The sequence below is a fragment of the Halichoerus grypus genome, chromosome 13 (genome assembly GCF_964656455.1).
Source record: "Halichoerus grypus chromosome 13, mHalGry1.hap1.1, whole genome shotgun sequence".
NCBI classification, from domain to species: domain Eukaryota; kingdom Metazoa; phylum Chordata; class Mammalia; order Carnivora; family Phocidae; genus Halichoerus; species Halichoerus grypus.
This window is the reverse complement of record NC_135724.1, coordinates 16,878,651-16,902,057: the sequence shown is the minus strand read 5'-3', so window position 1 is coordinate 16,902,057 and position 23,407 is coordinate 16,878,651. Positions and strand designations below refer to the sequence as shown.

The window sequence follows — 23,407 nt, the reverse complement described above, 5'->3', positions numbered from 1 at the left end:
CTCTGCCCCACATCGCTCTCTCTCTCTCTCCCCCACGCCTTCTTAAAAAAAATAGAACCACATACCATAATGGTGGGTGCATGTCACTACACTTTTGTCCAAACCCACAGAATGTACACCACCAAGAGTGAACCCTACTGTAAACCACGGACTCTGGGTGATGATGATGTGTCAATGGAGGTTCATCGACCATAACAAACGTCCCAATCTGGTGGGGGTGCTGACAGTTGGGGAGGCTGTGCGTGTGTGGGACAGGAGGTATATGGGAACTCTCGGTAGCTTCTGCTCAATTTTGCCAAAAACTATTCTGAAAAAGAAAAGTCTATTTTTCAAAATAAAAAGAAAATTATAATTTGTTACTGAATCAGCTATAGGAGAGGAAGAAAGAAACCGAGGTCGAGGCCTGGGGCAGTATGATTTTTAAAAAAATCACAATTGTAACAGAAATAACTTAGAACCGAGATGTCCAATCTGAAGACATTAGCCATTTGTGGCTAATGAACACTTGAAATGTTCCTAGAGCAACTAAGGAAATGAATTTTAAATTTTAATTTTTACTAATTGACATGTAAATTCAAAAACTGACATGTGTGATACATACAGTAAAATTTTTAAGGAGGTTTGGAGCAATTTGGGTGTATGAATCTACTCTTTCAATTGTTAATTTCATGAAATCTAAATACAGATCAAGTGTTTCCAGTGAATAGTTGGCAACCAAATTGAGATACAATGTAAGTGTAAAATTTTGGAAAACTTAATACCAGAAAAAAAAGAACGTAAAATATCTCATTCATTTTTATATGGATTATATATTGAAATGATATTTTGGTTGTATTTCGTTAATAAAAAATTAAATTATTTAGTTAATAAAAAATTAAAGCTTACTTCACCTGTGTCTTACAACTTTAAAATGTAGCTTCCAAAAAAATTAAATTTCTGTGTGTGGCTCAGCTCTCGATGCTGCTGGTACGGATGTAGATGGTACAGCGGCTTTGAAAACCAGAATGGCCGTTCCTCAACAAGTTAGATGTAAAGTCACCCAGCAACCCCACTCCTGGGCATTCGCCCAAGAGAACTGAAAACATATGTGCACACAAAAACCTTGCACTTGAATGTTCATAGCAGCATTATCCATAATAGCTACAGAGTGGAAACAGCCCAGATGTCCATCAGCTGATGAATGGATGAAAATAAATGTGGTATGTCCATACAGTGTGATCTTATTCGGCCATAAAAAGGAATGAAGTGTTGCTAGATGATCCAACATGGATGACCCTTGATAATAATATTCTAAGTGAAAGAAGGCAGACACACAAAAGCCACATAGTGTATGATTCCAGTTATATGAAATATCCAGGATAGGCAAATCTATAGAGACCGAAAGGAAATTAGGGTTTGCCCAGTGCTTGGGGGGAAAGGAGAATAGGAAATGACTGTTAATGGGTATGGGTTTCTTTTGAGGATGATGAGAATATTCTGGAATTAAATAGTGGTGATGGTTGCTCAACTTGTAGACATGCAAAAAATTATGTATGTGGCTTACGTTACCTTTGTGTTGGACAGCCTGGATTTAGATGACCTGCCTGTTCCTCTCTTGTCACCCGTGAGGGTACAGAATTTAGCCAGAGCTAATGGACATGGGGTAATTTTTGCCCCTTCCCCAGGGGTATGTGGCAATGTCCAGAGGTATTCTTCGTTGGCAGCTGGGGTGGAGGTGAGAAGTAGCCAGAGGGGTGGGGTGGGGTGAGATTGGCCAGAGATGCTGTTAAACATCCTACAATGTGCAGGACAGTTGCCCGTAACAAAGAGCTATCCGGCTCCAAATGTCAGTAGGGTCAGGTTTGAGGAGGCCGGCGCTGGAGGCTGCTCAGGGGTTCCTGGCCTCCTCTACGCACTGTGGGCGTGGCCTTCTCTGGAGCCCAGCCACCTCCCAGGTGTGCTCAGCTCCTCTGCACACCTGAGCCCGTGCCCTTGGAGATGTTCTAGGCAGAGTCCCGAAAGGGCCCAGGAATTCCAGAGTGGATTAGCTGTGGAGTCCACGGCTCTGTCCTCACTCTCTGAGGCTTCCTAAGTTCCCAAATGTTATACTTACTTTATTTATTTATTTTTAAAGATTTTCCTTATTTACTTGAGAGAGAGTGAGAGAGTTAAGAGAGAGAGAGCACAGAGGGAGAGCCCGACACGGGACTCGATCCCAGGACTCTAGGATCATGATCTGAACCGAGGGTAGACGCTTGAACTGACTTAACCCAGGCGCCCCTGTTTTACTTACTTTAAATTAAGCCGGCCTCATTCTGGGCTAGAGATTGCCATTTTTCTTGTTTTCTCTTCCACATCAGATTTCCTAAGCCAAAGACAACTGGAATTTGCAAAGTCTGTGTCATGAATGGGTTCCTTCTCTGATGTCTGAAGTAAAAAACCTGAAGAAAGATATCCCCGGACTTGCTTTGAGGTACTTTGTTTTTAAATCACCCTTTTCTGTCGGTAGCAGTTTCTCGTGGCTGCTCTACCAAATTACCACAAACTCAGTCACTTAAAAGAATATAAATTTATGACCTCACAGTTCTGCAAGTCCAAAGTCCAACATGAATCTCACTGGGCGCTAAAATCAAGGTATCAGCAAAGCTGCATTCCTTCTAGAGGCTCCAGAAGAGAATCTCTTTGACTTCTCCAGCTTCTGGAGGCTGCCTGCATTCCCCGACTCCTGGCCCCTTCCTCCAAATTCAAAGCCAGCAGCATGGGGACTTCAAATACTTTCTCAGACTTTGACCCTCTTCTCTCCCTCCCACTTAGAGGAGCCCCTGGGATTGCATTTGGATCACTGGATAATCCAGTGTAATTTCCCCATATCAAAAAGCTAACTTCCGTCCGCAAGGTCCCTTTCACCACGTAAGGTAATATATTCACAAGTTCTAGGAATGGGGGGCATGGATCCCATCTTTGGAGGCATTGTTCAGCTTCCCACAGTGTTTCATGGGTCTGGACAACCTGCTGGGATCGTCCCTCAGCCAGCATTCTGGCTCACCCTCATTCCATAAGAAGAAACTGGGTGTATTTGCTTTTCCAGAATGGTGGGAGTTTCTCAGACTGAGATAGTTAAATACTGACTTTCCAGATCTTCGTTCTTATTGACATATGCCCCCAAAATGGTCTATGAGAGATTTATAGACTACTCGTTAGGGGCTAAAAAGTGTCCCCCGCCCCAATTCATATGTTGACGTCCTAACCCCTATACCTCAGAATGAACGATGTTTGTGGGTAGAGCCTTTAAAGAGGTAACTAAGGTCAAATGAGGTCATTCGGGTGGGCCCTAATCCGATATGACTGGTGTCATTACAAGAAAGGGAAATTGGGACATAAACACCAGACACATGCTGTGAGAAGGCAGCCATCCGCAAGCCGCAGAGAGAGGCCCGAGAAGAAACCTGCTGGGCCAACTACCTCCTTGGCTTTGGACGTCCAGCCTCCAGAACTGGGAGAAAGCGAATTTCTGTTGTTTCAGCCAGCCAGTCTATGGTATTTTATTATGGCAACCCTAATAAACGAAAACACTCCTTTTCCACATTCGTACCGTTGTACGGTTTGAAATGAATTATTACAATTCAAATCTTTTCATATGACTCTGGTTTACAAAGTTTCTGAAGCTCTTGTCACACTTGCTGAGTTGAAATCCTCTTTCACAAGCAGGCCTGTCCGACCACGTGCCAGGGTTCAACTCAACATGTATTGGGCATCTCTAACTATCAGGCCCTGTGTGTGCTCCATAAGGCTCGCCCCTGGCCCATGAGGAATCATGGGACAATTACACTGTCTGTCTAATCCAGCGTCATTTGCAGCAAAGCCTCTAAGTCAGTGAAGCAAAGAGCCATAGGACTTCGGCGGAGGGAGTGTATCAGGGCAGGATGGTTAGGCGGGGACATTAGGATTCTGAACGTGTTATGAAATGAGTGACATCTGAACACCGGGCCTTAAGGAATCAGCCAGATGCCTTCACAGTCAAGCCTTTCAAGGGAGTTCCCTCTGTGTTCCAGGGATGGAAGATTCAACCTTCAACTGGAGGCTTTAGGAAGTGGTCTTAATTTGAGTCCCCTCCAAAAAGCCGACCGTGAGACAAGAGCGGGGATGTGGTGAGTCTTTCAGGGCGGTGACCTCAGGGAGCACGAGAGAAGAGGAGTGTGAGTCAGGGAAGGGAGGAGCCCGCACGGGACCAAACAGGTGGCAGGTGTGGACACAGGGGCCGGATCCCACGGGGCACTGCTCCAAAACTGTGTGGCACCTGCCTTAGAATCATCCTACGGGAAAGTGAGGTCTCCTACTTCCAGCTACCTTGTCCTGTGTGGCCAAACAACCTCCCAGGCCATGAAGAAAGGCCTCAGGCAGGGGGAGCTGGAAACTGTCTTCACCCGCAGCTGCAGGGAAACCCGGGTGACTGAGGAGTGTTGGGGCACAGTGCTCTCTGCATCTGCCTTGGGGACAATTCGGTAACTTCACACACCATCCGGATGCTGGAGTCAATCAATGGGGTTCTTTGACCCGAAGGATTCTGACTCTACCGTCCATCAGAATGCACTGGCCCTCATAATCCTCAGCCTCAGTTTGTGCTGTGCTGATCGGATTTCCTTAGTGAATGTGAATTCCAGTTTTGTCACTTAAAATAGATGTACCGTGGGCATGTTAATTAACCTCTTGGAGCTTTGTAGGTCAGCTCACACTTTTATTATAGGGATTACTACCAAACGTAGTAGGGCATTAACCTAGTACTTGGAACACACAAACACGCTATGAATGGTTACTATTTTTACGGATGACAACACTTGTTTCTCCCTCCAGTCAGTGCAAACTTTTGACCAGGTACAGAACTTGAGATGATGATCGGAAAGCACACCCCCACAACAGCTTCTTCGTCATGCTTTCTAACTACACATCTGCCTGGTATGACTGGCTTATTGCTTGGTTTTGGTAAACAAAAATCCCATCTCAGAAAAATGCCTTATTAAAGCACTGCGTAAGTGTCATGCAATGAGCACAAAAATACCCAAATCATAATTTATAAGAACTTCCAGGCTCCCGGTGAATAACCTCTGGCTTAAATTAGGTATAAATGAAAGCTATTGGGGACTATAGGCATGCTTTGTAGTAATTTACTACATTAGTGCCCCGAATGGCTCCCAAATTACCTGGGGCTCGGAATTCTGAGGGTGACCGTATGTCTCAGTCTGTTTGGGCTGCTCAAACAGCATGCCATAGCCTGGGAGGCTTAAGCAACAGAAACGTATTTCTCCTAGTTCTGGAGTCCAGTGCAGATCCAGGTGAGGACTCTTTTCCTGGCTTGCGTATGTCTGCCTTCTTGCTATGTCCTCACAGGGAGCAGAGGGAGGGAAGGAGGGAGGTTGGGCGGGGGGAGAGGGAGGGTGAGATACACACAGAGAAGGAGAGAGAGACAAGGGGAGGGAGGGAAAAAAGGAGGGAGGGAGAGAAACACATACACACAGAGAGGGAGACCGAGAAGGGGAGGGAGAGTGAGAGAGGGAAGGAAGGAGAGGGAGGGAGAAGAGGGGAGAGAGAGGGAGAGAGACACACATGTGCACATACATGAAGTGGGGGGAGGGAAGGAGGGAGAGAGAGGGGAGATAGAGACAGCTCTCATCTCTCTTCCTCTTCCTATGAGGACACTAACCCCATCATGGGGTCTCCACTCTTATGATCTCATCTAAACCTAATTACCTCCTAAAGGCCCCACCTCTAAATACCAACACTGTGGGAGTTGGGGCTTTAACATATGAATGGGGGGGGACACAAACACTCAGGACACCTTGCTTACCATTATAGAGTAGCTTTCCTCCTGGGGAAATCTGACATCTCACATAATACAGTCTCACCATATAGGGTTCTAGGAAAATGGTAAGAAAGGGGGTTTTATCCATATTTATGGGTTCTATTTTTAACAGTATTAACTCATTTTTAGGCCCCCTGGATGCTCATAGGGCCTCTACTCAGCATTTAACTTTCGGCATCAGAGAGAATTAATTTTCACTGATCAAAGAGAAAGCTTCTCTTGCTACATTTGGGGCAGTCTCTTAAGGGATTTAGAAAAGTTGTAGTATTATATAGGCTGTTTTTCAAGAAAAATGGAACGGAACTTATTTGTATTGTAAAGTAGCTGGGAGAAGAGAATAGAGGCTATTTCCTTTTATTTATATTTATTTTTTAGAAAGAGAGAGAGCCCACAGGGAGTGGGGAAGAACAGAGGGAGAGGGAGAGAGGATCTCAAGCAGACTCCCCGTCGAGCACAGAGACTGACACGGCTCAGTCTCAGGACCCCAAGATCATGACCTGAGACAAAATCAAGAGTCGGAAACCTAGCCAAATGCGCCACCCAGACGCCCTCGAGGCTATTTCCTTTCAAAAGCCACCAGTTTTTGTCAGTTCCCTTCGGCAAGAGCTCAGTAAGTGACTTTGAGACTGACTGATTGATGCTCGAATTGCAGCGAGGTGTAAAGGTGTTGAATAGCAAAGTGCCCAGGGGTTTCGCTTGGTTAGGGTCCATGGGACCACAGGGGAAGAACTGGAGCTTTCCCTCATGACACCCAAGGTTTTCAAGGGAAGAGACTACGTATATATTGCTTCGTCATTTGTTTGCAAGTATTTTCTCATACCCTTAAATGTTTCCAAAGCATGATTTGTAACGGCCGTGTGGTGTTCCAAAGGATTTTGTACCACAATATTTAACCATCCCCCTACCCCCGCTGTTAAAGATCTAGATTGTTCCCAAAGTTTCATTATTACAAGTCATGCTGCAATGGACACTCTTGTCCAGCTAGCTCTTACAGCTCTCATCACCGCACTTGGCGAATCACTGGGCCAAAGTTCGCATTTTAAAGATATTAGTAAATATTGCCAATCTGCCACCCAGAAAGATGATACCACTTTGCACTTCCACCCGCAAAGTAGAAGAAAGCCTCTTTCCTCACAGTCTTATCAGATGGAGATATTATCACTTCAAAAGCAATCACTGAAAACTGACGAAGGAAGGAACGGTGAAGGAAGTCAGCTGATTAAGTTTATGATGTAAGTCTACATTTTTTTAATGAATTGACTATGATTCCTTTGCCTATATTGGATTAAGCTGTTCATGCTTTCTTATGCTGATTTCTTTGTCTATACATCACCAGTACGTACTTTTCTTTTTTTAAAGATTTTATTTATTTATTTGACAGAGACAGCAGAGAGGGAACACAAGCAGGGGGAGTGGGAGAGGGAGAAGCAGGCCTCCCCGCTGAGCAGGGAGCCCGATGCGGGGCTCGATCCCAGGACCCTGGGATCATGACCCGAGCCGAAGGCAGACGCTTAACCAACTGAGCCACCCAGGCGCCCCCAGTACGTATTTTTCTAAGTTTTCATTTGTTTTTAAATTCTGTTTATGAGTTTTTTAATATGCAGAATTCTTACATTGTCAGGTTTATCGATTTTCCCCCTTATGCTTAGAAAGGCTTTCCTCACCTTGAGATCCACATTTTCTTCCACTCTATTTGATATTTATTTTGGCAGCTGATATGGAATTAGGGATTCACAGGACTTTCGTGCCTTGGAAACTTAGAGATCCTCATGTTCAAACCCTTTCAGTTTAAGGAAAAACTGAGGGAAGAGGCCCAAGGAAGAGGAGAAATGGGCTCAGGGACACAAAGCTGGTTAATGGTAGAACCAGGACCAAAATCACGGATTCCTAGACCTCTGTTTAGTCTCCTTTTTTAAAAAATAGTTTTCAATAATACAAGGAACAAATGAATATAGTTTCCTTAAAAACTCTTAACATTACTAATCAATGGTCCAAATGCAAGTTTCCTGTGTCCCTTCCCAGAGTTATCAACAGTTGTCACTTTGGTGTGGATCCTTCTACACTTAACAAAGATAATTTTATGTACTCCCATGTACAGGTACAAATGACATATATGGTTATGGGTTGGTTCAGGGTGGGTACATACACGATACCATGTTCTGTGGATCATTCTGTAATATACCTTTCTCACTCTACATCATGGTACGTGTCTCCTTGGGCCCATGAAACTGCAGAATAGCCGGTAATGCCCTCTTTAAGTTTAAAAGATATCAACAAGCTACACGCTTGCTGACAAAGTACCCATTTCTCCATAGTCTCAACACCTTGATCTTATCTCCCATCCTGTAAATTTTTTGCCTGTCTGATGGGTGAGAGATATTATACGTTTAAAATTTATATTTTCCTAATTACTCATGAGGTTGAACATCTCACATGTTTAGTAACCATTTGTATATCCTAGTCTATGAACTTCGTATTTATTTACTTCCCTTAAAATTCAACCATTAGGGATATGTTTTCTTATCTGCTTTTCATATACTTTGGAAATTAATCTTCGTCTGTTACATATGTCCTACATATTTCTTCCAGTATCTCACTTTCACTTAATTTTGTTTATGACATTTTTTGTCATATAGAAATTAACTTGATGTAAGCAAAATGATCAATGTTTTCTTCCTTTCTTTTTCGTCCTTTGTGTCCCAAGAAGATCTTATGGCTTTCAAGTTCATGAAAACAGTTTCCAATATTTTTTCTAGTAGTTTATAGTTTTGGGCTTTTTAAAATATATTTGACTCAAAGATCCATCTGGAGTTTATTTGGGTCCACTGAAAAGTACTGGTCTTTTTTTTTTTTTTTCTCCACATAGATGGCTAATCGTGTCAGCATTGAAGATGTTGTTTCTTTCCTAAAACTTGAGAGGCTATTTCCATCATAAACCAAATTCCAGTATATTCTTGGGCCTGATTCTGTACTCTCTACTTTGGTTTATCTATTGATCTACTGAGGGCTGCCCCCACCCTGTTCTGCCACGGTTTTATCATTTATATTGATAGATGGATAGTTAATCCAACATTTTTCCTGTCCCATTATCAGTGAAGCAAGTTCTTTCTCCGTCATAGCCAAAAAACACCAACAAGGCATGTCTCTGGCACTCAGCTCCCATCCAAGGCAGTGGTGAGAGATTTGCTACAAGGACTTAAACCCACCCAAGCAGCCACGCGACCCTTCTCTGTCCGCTTCCACTGCTGCCGCCCAAATTCCGGTCACTGAACTACTCCTTAAAATAAAGCTCAGCTGTAGATGGCACACCTGTTTTGGATTAGTTACAATAAGTCAGGATCTGTATTTATTTCAGTTGCCGGACAGGTGAGGAACAGGCTGCATTTAGAGCAAGCCAAGTAGAAAGCAGAGAAACATCGAAATCATGAGGGGTTTTTCTCCCTCTTAGGGCAAAGGGGTTACACTTGATAAGCCCGACACTTCCTGTTACGTCCAAAATCCTGTGATTCTTTATGGGAACACCTCAGGTGGTAGTATTCACTCGAGATCTCGGTCTCATGAAGCCCATGGTTGGAACCATACTGCCCACGAGAACCACCTCCAGCGCTGGTTCCACGTGCCGATTCAACAAGCCTGAGGTAAAATTTAGAGATCTAAACATGCACCACAGCAGGTGAATCCAGTGCAAATAATCCAGGCCCTCCGGGGGGAGCCGCACTGCCCTGAGCCCCGAGCAGAGGCAGGCCGCGGGCCCCGGGGCGTCTCTGTGCTCCAACACGGGATCTATAACGGGTTACCCCTCTGAGATGGGTGAGTAGGGGAATGACGTCGCTGTGATGTAGATGCTGCATTGGTTCCTACGTGGTCTCTCCTAGGCCAAGGGGCCCCCGAAGTGCTGGGGTCAAGTAGAGAATCTTGAGCTGGAAAGGGAAGAGCCTTCAACTCAACTTTTGCACTGGCAGCAGAAACTCTAGGCGTATTTGAATAAAATTAAAAATGAGGCCTGTCCTGCACTCCTCTCTCCTGAGACGGGCACTCTAGGCCGGTGCGTCTGAGGCCAGGTTGCTCGCCCCCTCCCAGGCCCAGCCACGCTGGCGTGGAGATCCCCTTCCTGTCCCTGCGGCCTCAGCACCCTCCCACTTGCCCAACATGAGGGCTGCCAACGTTTCCACGCAGTTATCTGGTGTAGTTTAAATATCTGCCCTAGCAACCCACGGCCAACCTGGGCTGCCTCCCTGGACCGTCCAAGGGGACTTCCTGCACACATTTTTTTGCTTCTGTCTCTGGTTTTCCAATGACCAGTTTGTGAAGCGACCTGCAGGGAATGCTATTTTCCCCAGAAGCCCTGATCATTGAAAGGCTGTGATTTTCGCAGAATAGGAGGTATTTCCGGAATGCATATATGTCACGAGAACAGCAACATCTTCTGGGTGGCGAATACCCACTGCCTGTTTGAAAAGTAGTACTGAATAACCTGGTGCTGGGCTCCTCAGCTAAGACTGGAGGGAAATCTGGGGCAAGGGGCTCCCGACTCACTGACAGAGTGCTTTCATGAGCTGTACAACCTTCAGCTCCCTGCAGGCTGCAGCCCTGCTCTTCGGGTCTTCAACCTGGAGCCTGCCAGGGCGACCCTTCCATTCCACTAAGGGCTGCAGGTCTACGAGCCTGAGCCCTAGGACCCTAGGACTACTGACGTCAGAACTTCCGGGGGTGGGGCCTAGGCATCTCTACATTTAGAAAATAACAGGGATGGTTTTAAAGCACAGCTAAGATTCTCAAATTTGTGGGTACAGAGAACCATCCGGGAGCTTTTAAAACCCCCAAGGCCCAAGCCACACTCAGACCAAATTACATCAGAATCTCTGGGGGCCGAACTCAGGAATCAGACTGTGTTAGGGTCCCAGCCAGCCAGCCAGACCTCTGGGTTCGGGTCTTTTCTAATCTGAGAAAGATCTCCCCTCTGTAGACCAGAGCTTCTGGAACTTCAGTGTGTATATGAATCACCCAGGAATCAGGTTAAAATGCAGATCCTGATTTCGTGAGGCTGGGGCAGGGTTTGAGGGTCTGTACTTTGACAAGCTGGTCTGCAGACTGCACTGTGAGTAGCAGGGCTGGAGGTTCGAGCGAGTCTCCACTGATTATTTGACAGTCGTTGAGTACAGTTACCGCGGGGAGCCAGGGCACCGGCGGATCCTGCAGGTGCGGGGCAGTGACAGTATTGGGCAGAAGCGGCACGGTAGGCTTCGTGATTAAAAACAAAACAAATGTTTGTGTTACTTGCCGGGTCAACCGTGGGGTGGTGTTGACAAGAGGCCTGACTGCTGCGTGCTAAGAGTTGAGTAATTATAAACTTCGGCCCTTCCTATCATCGGTAGAGAGCTGGCTTATCCGCCTTCTGGAGGCCGTTTGAACAGTTGTTATTGGGGAGGGGGCGCATTTTATTATGCGGATGAACTCAAATCTCAGGTTGCTCTGTCCCAGAGACGAAAACTACATTACAAGGAGGTTTAGATTATCTGCTCGATATTTTCCTTTGTTTTTTTTTTTTTAAAGATTTTATCTATTTATTAGAAAGAGTGCACACGCAGGGGGAGCGGCAGGCAGAGGGAGAAGCGGGGTCCCCACCGAGCAGGGAGCCCAAAGCAGGACTCTATCCCAGGACCCCGGGATCATGACCTGAGCTGAAGGAAGACGCTTAACTGACTGAGCCACCCAGGTGTCCCTGCTTGATATTTTCCTATGCTAAAAAATATATATATTTACTGGAGACCTACTATGTGTCCTGCCCGTTACTGGACGGCCATGCCCATTTCAAGCTGCCATATACTGTGTTATTGTACCACCTGCCTGGCTACGAGGCTGAACTCCGATTAGCATGAAGTTTCACACTGCATTTATCACCCAAGCCCACACAAATGATAAATTTTGAGAGATCTTCATGCGCGTGCGTGCGCACACACATAAGTAACACGGAAAACCTGAATGAGATCACTAGATGGTATCCGTATCCATCTCTTGGTTGTGACATTGTGCTATAATGTTACAAAATGTCACTGTAGGGGAAACCGGGGCAACGGGTATAAGATCTCTCATGCTGTTTCTGACAACTGTGTGTGCACGTACAATGATCTCAATGAAAATTGCAATTAAAAAAGGTATAAAACCACTCACAGCCAGCCCTCGGTATGTCTTTAACATGGGGGAAAAGGACAGAGTATTAAGAAAGTAAATAACAGGGAGGCCTGGCTGGCTCAGTCAGTAGAGAATGCAACTCTTCATCTTGGGGCTGTGAGTTTGAGCCCCATGTTGGGTGTAGAGATTAATTTTAAGTAAAAATAAAATCTTTTTTAAAAAAGTAAATAATAACCAAAATAAAAATGATAATACTCATTAAATGTTAACTGCAAAATAGGTACTATGATAAGCATTTTTCATGCGAGACTTTAATCCTCACAACACTCTATAAGGTATTATTATTATTATTATCATTTCTGTTTTCTGTTTTAGATGAGGAAACTGGGCCTGGGAGAGCTTAGGTCGTTTTTGCCAAGGTCACAGAATCAGAAAGTAGTAGGGCAGGACCCAGACTCAGGTCCAGAGCCTTACACAGAGTATGCGAACAAGAATGCTGGGTTTCTGTGGAAAGAGAAATCATAGTTAGGGATGAGGACTGTGCTTCGGGGGTGAGGTGCATCTGAAGTACCTTGCAGGATCTTGGCCTTGAAAGACGAAAGGAGCTGATCTGGGAACAAGCCAAGCGAGGGCATTGCATTCCAGGCAGGAAGACAGAAGAAACACCACACATCTGAGAGAAAGTTTCGTTCTCCAGATGAAGAAACTGGTGTGTTTGTCTGCTTTGCCACTCAGAGGTAGATGGAAGCAATATGGCAGAGGGTCTTGAATGTTAGGGGAATGTGGTAATGTCTTCCTGGGTCTAGGCAGCGATCTGGGAAAGCTAACAAGGCACTGATGAGGCCAAGGTTATGTGCGAATCGCCAGCATACACAAAGGAATCCAAGTGCAAGGTGTTTACACTTTAGTACAAAGTAATCCATTCCCAGGGCCCAAAGAGCAATGGAAGCAATCTGGTAGTGGAAAATTGGTACGCGAAGAGAACCAAAGAAAGTATTTATGTCACCAAAGGCCGTAAAGTGGTTGAGACCAATGATCATTACGGAATTAATGGAATTAAATCTTGTCTCATAGGGCTACTTATTCTTTCAATTCTTGAGTGCCTACTATGTGGCCAGCATGATTCCAAAGACATGGGACCTATCCATGAATAAAATACAGTGACCAAACTCCCTGCTGTCAAGGAGCTCACCTTCTATGCTTAGTGTTGATTCCTGATCAGGAAGATTCTTAACTCTCAAAACCTAAGAGTATACTTTCATACTGTACACTTGAGATCCCACGACCCCAAAGAGAAATGCAAATCTCTCTGGGGTGCAGCTGGGCAGCGATGCAGAAGGACAGACAGCACTTCTGATTTAAGAGTCAGGAGGATCTTACCCCAGCATGGCTAGAAGGAAACTTAAGATGAGCAGGTCATCAGGCCTTGCCTCTGAGTTGGATCATAAAAGCAAGAGCAAAACCAAGGTGAAGGATTGGCAGTGTGATCCTTGAAGATGATTCAAGTTATCCTGGGGTGCCCTCTCTGTTTTCCACCCCAAACTGGGATTAACTTTGGAATCTTCCATAAATGGAGAGAAACTGGGGGCTTTCCAATCCTAGCCTGGGTAAATACTATTTCCACACAAATCAGCACAAGATGGTCTTACATTGTAAAAGCAGGAGGGGAAGACAGGAGGTAAATACACCTGCAGATCTATGTTTAGGCAGGAGATATTCTACAATATAGCCTTGTTCTTCAAATGCAGAATTAGAGGTATGGACTTTTCCTCAGAATGCTAAAATATACAGATGAAGACAACCTACTAAAAGATAAGCTGATGGTCACTGTTTCTACAAAAAGACACCTAAAGGTAAGTGCATCAGGCAAGAGTCAAGAGTGGGCAGATTTATGAATATTACCCCCCAACCAAGGATTTTTAACCATTTCGAATTTTAAGATCCCACAAGCGTCAGGTGTCTGAGAATAAGTATTTAAAATGTCTTTTTGACTTATCGAAAGATTCACCAACTTTTTTTTTCAGCAGTACTTTTAGAAAGTCTGATTTAGCTCCCAGGGAGCTTCTCATGCTTTTGTGTCACATTTAGAATGATATTTAGCCCTTCGCTGTAAATTTGGCTTATATTGTCTATGCATGTAAGGGACGTAGGCATCTCCTACAGTTAGTAACTTTCTACATGGATAAAAGAATTTGCTCTCACTATGCCCCTGGCCCTGGGGCAGAATTTTCCCGCTTTAGTTAAGGGAAAATAAATGCCACAGATACAGAGCTCCTATTTCCAACTTCAGGTTGCACAGAACCGCCCCTGAATCTCCAACTTCCATTCACGTTTCTGGTCACCCTTGAGTGAGAGGCTGGCTCTGCTACTGAGAACAGCCAGGTGAGAGACAGCCCAACTACCTGCAGAATGCAAGCTTCCTAAAAAGTCACCTTTATGGGTCTGAGGTAATTGCTGGAGTCACGCCACAAAACACAAAACACGCACCTCAGACCCGGAGCCGATAGCTGGAGAGGTGAGTGTGTGGGAGTGTACAAGCAAGAGTCCCACAAGAACTTTGATGGAGACAAGAACGTGCACCAGACAGATGACTGTGGTTCCCGAGACGGCCCATTTTATTTAGCTGCATGGAGCTTGCTGTTACCAGGACTCCCGATCTCAGAATTCAGTTTAGGGTGCAAGCCGAGGATGACAAAGGGGGCTCCTTCCTTTAGCTCCTCTCATTGTTGGCAGTTGAGGAAGCTAGAAATTGTCTCCCCCAGTGGTGGGTCTAAAACTAACATTGTCACCAGCCTCCTCCCCTCCAAGTATTCTTCCTTGGCCACTTTACCCCCCTCACCGCCCCCACCTTTAATCAGGAAGATAATTTGCCCAGTGAAATGCTCAATGTGGATAAACAACTGTAACAAGGTACTTAGCTGAGCCAGGAAGAGCGTTTTATGAATAGAAAAGGAAATGCTATGTGTACTGACATGAAAAAATTAACACTGCAACTTCATTTTGTATTAACCTCTGGCTAAACCACCTCCATAAACCTATCCCGGGCAGGCATCTGTGGTCATTGGCATGTGATCACCCCAGTGGTAGGTGTTAAACAACCAAATAGCATAAAGCTGGCTCTCCTGCAAAATGTCAAGTATAAATGTGACTTTTATGGGGCAGAGAATTTGCTCAGGAAAAAGCTACCTCAGATCTGGAGATTTTTAGATTGGCTACTTTATGACTGGGTCTTTAGAAACCAATGTATTACGTGTTTACTTTTTCATAGCTAGAGTTCAGTAACTGTGAATGCATTTGGGAATATTTCATTTTCTTTGGAGTATGTCCAATCTGTAAAAACAACACTAGGTTCCTACTCTGAAGTTGGGGGGAGAGAGAACACAGGTCTAGTAAGAATAATTGAATAACTTTTCTTAGGTAGTTAGCTACAAAAATAAAATCTCGGCCACACAGCACAACATCAGTCCAAAACCCATTCCGGACCGTTAAAAATTAAAAATACAAGAATTCACATATCAAACACAATACCTTTTGTGCCCTATTTCTGTTAATTCCATCTCTTTCAAATAACCCCCCCCCCAATCAGTAATAGGGTGAAACAAATTTATTTCCTGGCAGTGTTTCCTTAGCCTCTTTCATACTTTGTGATCTAAGGAAAACAAAACAAACATTCGTTCACAAATCCACTTTGATTTTTGGGCACAGAAAACCAACTCTGTCCCCCTTCTCCAGCACCGTGAAAGCGGACTCTACAAATCACTGAGACACACCAAGATCTTTCATTTTTACGATGAATTCTGATTAAAGCCAGCGCTTACCGTTTTCAAAGGGCTCCTGAAAAATGACCACAGAGAATTTTTTTTTCCCTTTTAAAGTCTTCACCCAACACATTTGCTTGAAAAACGTTCTGAATAGGGACATGGCCTGGTAAAACACATGCAGTCGACAAAATATCGAATTTCTTTTTCCAGCTGTCTAGAATCCCATTAGTGCCTCTCACTTCTGTCTTTGGCTATAATTAGGATGGCTTAGGGTTTATCTGGGCCTTTTTTCAAAACCAGATCTCCTTCCCAGCAGCGGCGGCTACTCCTAGCTTCTGATTTACACTGTGGTACGGTGATCGTGAATATAAAGGGAAGACACACACACACACCCCCCTTCCATCTAGTAATTTTTAAAAAAGAGGAGCCTTACCTGAGGATGAGCCCCACACACACACACCTTCCATCTAGTAATTTTTAAAAAAGAGGAGCCTTACCTGAGGATGAGCCCTGCAGTCTGGAGCTCTGCTCATTTCGAATAGGTTCTGGACCAGCACCCCTTCTCCCGAGAAGCCTGAGTTCCCTCCTCGGGGGAGTGGGCCCGGGGCAGTTTGCAGGGGTTTTGCTTCTTGCTCGGTTTGGGTTGCAGCAGTACATTCTCCTTCAGGGAACTGGGAATTCCACTCGGCAGCTTGCGCTCTGGCATGAGAACCATCTCTTTTATCACTCTGGGTTAGTGGGTGCTTAACAGGTTCTTTGGGATAGAGGAGATTAAGGGTGCCCTCTGTTGCACTTTCTTTCCGGTTGGGCCTCAGCTTTTTGGGTTTTCCTCTCATGCCGGGCCGCCTCACCCTGGCAGGTTTCTCTGAGCCCCTCTTGGTCAATGAACCCTCATCCCTTACTTTTTCCTCGGCTGCGATCTCCAACCACTGGTTCGCCCCTGACTTTTCTAACTCACCAGACAAGCGCTTCATCGCCGTCTCTATCACTGCTTTATCCACGTTTAGCAGATTGTCACTGGTGAATTCCTCTCCTCCCTGGTGGCTGTCTCTGGTTTCTCTTCGAATTCCTGGATAATCATTTTCAGCGGCCTCAGAAGCACTGGGTGGTTTATATCTCCCCTGGTCTGTCACCGTAGACGTTGCGTCCCGGTGAGGTCCCAAAGTCAGAATCATCCCCGTTTGCAGGGATGAGGGACTGTGGGTGGAGGCTTGGCTGCTCCTCACCCCCACTTCTTGGGGTTGTGAGTGATAACCGCAGAAGCCAGTGGTGGCAGCCATAGGCCTGCTGTCATCCGAAACCCGAGGCCCACAACCCATTTCACTGAGGAGATGCTCACACCCACCCAGGCAACACGCACTGAATTCCATCTCTTCGTCATCGCTTTCTAATAAAAAAACATGCTCAGTCCCCTGCAGGTTCCTTTGCCAAACTGCATTAGAGTAATCTGTCATAACGTCGGAACATTCCAGATACTCTAGGTCATCATCTGAAAACTCCTCAGTGCAGGTTAGGGTTATCTCTGGGCAAAGTTCATAGTCACTGTCAGAGTCTTCGCTGGACACCTGTGGGCTGACTTGCTGCTTGATCGTGGCCCTGTCACCTGGGCAGGCGGATGCGGTCGCCTCCGACAGGGGCCGGCTGAAGCTGATGTATTTCTGCACTTTGGGCTCCGCTTGCCCAGAGTCTGAGACTTCCTCATGAGGCCCATCGCTGTTTAAGGCACCGTCCGTTAGCCTCGATACTTTGGAATGCACGGTCCTGTGGCAAGAGATGTCTTGTTTAGCGGGAATATAACTTGAATTAGAGAAAAGCAACCCATCTGCAACCTCCTCTGCGTCATCCGGATCATGAGCCTCTTCCGTTGACCTCGTTCCTTTAACATCCAAGGGACTTTCAGGACTGGAGGCCCTAGTGCCCCTATTGACCAAAAACTGGAGTGAGCATAGACAGCTGAGTTTGGAGGAGGGAGCATCAGCTGACATGGGAGTACCTGCGGAGATACTTTCTTCCCCCTCGCAAGGATGTTCTTTCTCATCGAGCTGATTTGTTTTCTCCTGCGCACGTGCCCCTGTTGCATGTTTCCAGCCCGTGCCCCCGCCATCTTTCAGGCTGGGAGAGAGCTCTGGGTCCTCTGCTGAGCACAGGACTTCAACGGACGCAGAGCAGCAAATCATTCCGGAACCGTTTTTAGCGGAGATTTGGTAAACAGCAGCGTCATCTGGGGTACAGCTAGGAGGAAGAGAATACACAGGTAAGTTTGCCGGGTTTGGACGGACATGCCAACCTTTCTCACGTCATGGCACACAGAAAACCACCATGGTTTTTGCTGCACCCACAAAGAGATCTGTGGTCTCCCTGCAAAGGGGCTCGTGGTCAGAGGCAACCAGCTCCTGAGTTCCAGTTGCCCTCGAGCTGAGAACCCAGGAAGCTCAGCATTTTCCCTTAGAACTTTCCACAATATTACCCCAACTTGAAAACTGCTGAGAATTATTCAGATGAATGGGGAAGCTTCTAGTATTCTAGTTCCTTCTTCTCTCCTTTTAAGTCTTTTTTTATGCTATGGGAATTTGAAAAAAAAACATCATTTTCTGGAGTGAGATATGGTACACAAACAACTGAAGAATTCGACCCCCTGCAGTGGAACAGCATAAGCAATAACTCTTTTTAAGCCTGTGCTGAGAAGGCAAGGTTCTTGCCAGGAGGCTGTAAAGGTACCACACTGGGATTATGTGCATGAAGAATGGTGCCATTTCTCTTCATTTTACATGACTATGAAGTCTAAACCCCACCCCATGAGCCCCTCTGGCTGGAAACCCATGTTCACATGCCATCCTGACTTACACAGACCAAGTCAGGTGTTTGGCTTGGGCCCAGCAGGGAAGAAACTGAATCCTGGATCATGCTGAGCCTGCTCTCCCTGCTCCAGGAGAGATGGTATTCCTGTGGCCCCTCCCTTTATTGACTCAAGCCTAACAGGCTTTGCTGACCTTTCCCACTAGGGCCTCCAGGCTCTGCAGTTCCAATAAAAACTTGTTACACTTGCTTTATAATTTGCACTGCTTTATTCATTTGACCTCAGTGTAGCTATGACATTGCTGGTCTCACTAGATGCATTATCCAGCTCAGAAGTCAATCAGGATTTTCAGAAGGCAGGAGCTGTGGTCTGGCCAGAATTAGAGGTGATGTTTAGATATTTATTGACTGATTTACATAAAATGTGCACCAATATCTAACCTAGAAGGGTCATTGTTAGACACTCAATGGCACAGTCTTTCTTACTCGCTTTCTTCTTGCTGAAGGCATCCCCCTGTCTCCCCAAGCTCATATGTGCTCATAAGCCCTCAATAGTTGGGTGCTTGGGGCACCTGGGTGGCTCAGTTGGTTAAGCATCTGCCTTCGGCTCAGGTCGTGATCTCAAGGTCCTGGGATCGAGCCCCACATTGGGCTCTCTGCTCAGCACGGAGCCTGCTTCCCCCTCTCTCTCTGCCTGCCTCTCTGCCTACTTGTGATCTCTCTGCCTCTGTCAAATAAATAAATAAAATCTAAAAAAAAAAAATAGTTGGGTGCCTGCTCACACACACCTCATTTTCAAAAATCATAGACTAATTCCAATTTTGTTAATATCTTGGTTTTTAATAATCTGGTTCCCAAGTAGAAGCCAATCAGGGGTGGCTGAGGCTGGCCACAGCTGATATTCGGATTTGTCTTGGCCAACAACATGCGGAGACTGAAATTTAGGGTTAACTTTCTAGAGGAAAAGTACCTGCCCCTCCTGTCTACTTCACAAGGTTATTCTGAGGTTCAAATGAGAAAATCAATGTGAAGGGGCTTGGCAAAGCAGAAACTTTATGCCACATATATTCTATAAGAATGTGGAAGGGCTAAAATGATATTTACGTGGTGTGATAGAGACATTAGCTAACACTGCTATGGCAATCATAAATGCATCAAATCAATATGCTGTACACCTTAAAACATACACAATGTTGTATGTCAAATATAACTCAATTTAAAAAAAAAAAAATGTGAGAGTGCTGAGACCAGATTACCTTGGGTTCTCAAGAACTGTGCAGAAGAAGCATCAGGAAACTCTATTTAAAATTTTTGAATCAGAATCCATGGGTTAAAGGCCTGAGAATCTGCTTTTAAAGATCCTAAACAGGGGCGCCTGGGTGGCTCAGTCGATTGAGCATCCGACTCTTGATTTCGGGTAGGGTTGTGTTAGGCTCCCTGCTCGGCGGGGAGTCTGCTTCTCCCTCTCCCTCTGCCCCCCCCCAAATAAATAAATAAATCTTTAAAAAAGAAAAAAAGAGATCCCAAACACATTCTGCTACAAATTGTCCTGGGCCCGCCCTTGGAGACAGCCTCATCCTCATCCTCATTACTTACACATAGGTCTCGGTTGAGCTGAATTAAAGCTGAATGAAGAGAAACGGGCCTTCGTTTGAGCTTCACATGGCCCACACCACTGCCCGCTTGCCTCTTTTCCATTAGTTCTTGGAGACCTGGCCTCAGATAGGAACTTACAAGGAGCATAGAATAGTACCATGGGCTACTGGGAAATCCCAAGTAATTCTGATTTCCTGATTTATCCAGACATGATCCCTATGCCAGAGAAACCACCTGCCCCGAAAGTACCAAGACTTGTGTGGAAAGAACAGAAAGGGAGAGAAGGAAATAAGGCGGAGAGGCCAAAGGACCAGGTAAGAAAGCATTCAAGGTGGGGAACAGGGATGGTTCTCAAGAACCAAGGATGGAAAATCAAAGAAATTTTAGAAAAAATATGGAGAAAATAATTGGGTTAAATATATTTCACTTCTGAATGACTAAATAAGCAAATGGGAGAACGTTATGATTTAGTAATGTATGATTTTATGGAGTATGTGTTTCAGCCAATAGAAGATTTACAAATCATCTTATGTCTACTAAAGAGGAAAAAGCATAACTGACCTCTCAGAAGTTAATTAAGTAGAGTTCTTCTCACCGGCTAATGACCTCTTTTCAGAGACTTATGGTTTGTGGTTGACATGTCCTTGATCATTATCTCTAAGCATCTTAAAGAAGAGAGGGCGAACATTTGGCCAGGAGCGCTACATTTGTTGAATGTCCCCTCTAGTAAACAATGTGCGTGCTGCTCCCTGCATGCAAAATTGAGGCTCAAAGGGGTTGACTAATTTCCCTGAAGTGACAAAGTTGGTAAGTGGTGGAGCTGGGCTAGGAAACCAGAGCCTTCTACCCTGAAGCCAGGCTCGGTACGTCGTGTTAGAAAACTCCCATTCAGAAAAAGGAAGTGACAGATGTAGAGCGATCATTTTTACAAATGTTTCTGTCCTAAGTGTTCATCTGCATTGGTCAACTGACACACTCTTGAAGACTTTGTTCTGGTGCCCGGTATTATGTTGAGTGCTGAGCAAGAGTCAAGGAGATGCATGCCACGTCATGTCCAGCCCTAAAATGACTGAAAGTCTACTGGGGGAAACAGTCTGAATTTCTGTGAGAACCTTGTAGGTCAGTTCTGTGCTAAGTTGTCAGGTGGAAACTGGAAGAGCAAGGGAAGCTCAAAGAGGGGACTCCAGTAGGAGCAGCTAAAATGGTGTGAGTAGTGCTGAGCTTTAGAATCTGCAAGATGCCGGCAGAGTGACCTGTGTGCCCCACAGTGATTTGACAGGAATGCAAAAGCTTCCCGGAAGAAATTCCCTGAACAATTAATTGTGTTCCCTCCTTGCATATCTTTCCTTTTGGTGGAAGGAAGCAACAGCATTCCTCCCCCTTGCTGTGAAAGTCTTGCTGGAATACTCTACGTTCTTTCTCAATTAATCATTTCCATATTAAAGAAAAAGAGGCACATGTGACCTTAAGTGGATGGGGCTTCTTCTGGGCTTGAACCCCCTGGGTTGGTCTAAACCAGAGGTTCTTAAATATTTGGGCAGCAGGACCCCTTTATACACTCTGAAAAACAACTGAGGACTCCCAAGAATGTTTGTTTATGAGGGTTATATCTATCAATATTTACCATATTAAAATTAAAACTGAGAAAAATTGAAAACGTTTATTCATTTAAAAATAACAAAAATAAGCTCATTACATGTGAGCATGGATAGCATATATTTATATGCTACCTATATTTTTCCTAAACAAAGTAAAATTTCATAAGAATGGCATTGCTTTACATTTTTCACACACCTAATATCTGGCCTAATAAAAGACAGCTGTTTTTTTTCTATCTGCTTCTGCATTGTGATGCAATACTTTGGTTTGGTTGAAGTATAGGGAGAAAATCTGGCCTCGTGCAGATATGCAGTTGGAAAAGGAAGAGTATTTTAATAGTCTTTTCATATGATTGCAGATAATCTTCATTACTATACAAAGAGTGGTTGCGATGTGGAATCTGAAACCCTATCATCTAGTTACATAAAATCCATTCATCTAGACTGCATTTTACATGCATTTTTACCCATATGTGATTTTGTAACATCATGTATTGTTCATCTGGAGGAACTTGGTTCATGAGATCTTCTAAACATTACCACATTTCATTATATAATATTTTTAAAAATCACATTAATTAATATTCCTACTGATCTTTCCAGAATAATTTGGAAGTACTGGCAAACTATCAAGCTTCTGATGAAGGATACAAGTTTTTGAAATTTCTAGTTAGGGAAATAATACCAATATTAATTGATCATAACTGTGTAAGTCAATTCTGTGCTAAGTTGCTTGGTAGCAATGGAAAGATGGAGGACATCAGTAAAATGGCAGAGTAAAGACTTCTGAAAATTTTCTCCTCCATAAAAGCAATAAGAATGCTGGCAAAATGTGTCTGAATCAACTTTTTCAGAATTCTGAAAAATAACCAAAGACAATCTGAGGGGGATTTATTCAAGAAAAATGACTGAATCTCAGGAAGAATAGCAAATTTTCTGGTGTTGTAACTTCACCTGTCCTATCCCTCATCCCCACCTCCATGGAGTCCTGTAAACCAAGTGTTCACAATCATGGCGAAAATCAGCAGTCTGGCAGCCACAGAAGGGGCAGAACACGGTTGAAGCAACTCCAAAGCCCCCATTCCCAGGGAATTATCATCTGATCTGTCTGCTGGCTCCCTGATCACACGTACAAGACTGTGTTTATGTGTCCTGATTCAGAGTTCAACTAGACTGAAGAACATTTTCCCTGAGACATTTGTCAGGAAAAAATTCAGAGGCAACTATTTAACATGATGGCTGCCTGAGGCAGTGGATAACTGGCGAGACAAACAACAGGCTAACCAGAAAGATTAAAAGGGAAAGCTAGGGAATGAGATGTCCATAGGGGCCATTGAAAAGCTCCAACATGTTTCTGGGAATCCAGAAGGCCATGCACATGTGTATGGCTGTGAGCATGTCCACGGCTGTATGCATGCTCAGGAAAGACCTGAGAAGACATTAAGCTCTCAACTCTAACTGACCTGAAGGCTTCGTGCTAGCAGGAAGTGAAGGCTAAGACAGAGTTCTCCACTGCTTGGCTGAGTGTTGAAGGCATGCACCAACATGTGCACAGAGCCTCTCAACAAAAACTGGGAGACTTACTTGTTCCAGGCATCTAAGGAAATCTCCGTCTAGTCATTAGTCAACCACTAAGTTAAACTGAGCAGAGACTTCAGTGACCACAAACAATAAAGAATACTGACTGA

General features: G+C 44.7%; 1 protein-coding gene across 6 annotated transcripts in view; it reads right to left on the bottom strand.

Moving 5' to 3' along the window:
• Positions 1 to 23,407, bottom strand: part of ALPK2 (alpha kinase 2) — a 117,704-nt gene that overhangs the window by 54,937 nt on the left and 39,360 nt on the right. For all 6 annotated transcript variants that reach the window (XR_013443284.1, XR_013443286.1, XR_013443285.1 and 3 more), the window contains exon 4: positions 16,227 to 17,961. Coding sequence is in view for 2 of the 6 variants with exons in the window: in XM_036111960.2 (XP_035967853.2) it covers positions 16,227 to 17,961 (1,735 nt within the window). In the remaining 4 variants the exon portion in view is untranslated. The remainder of the gene's footprint in view (positions 1 to 16,226; positions 17,962 to 23,407) is intronic.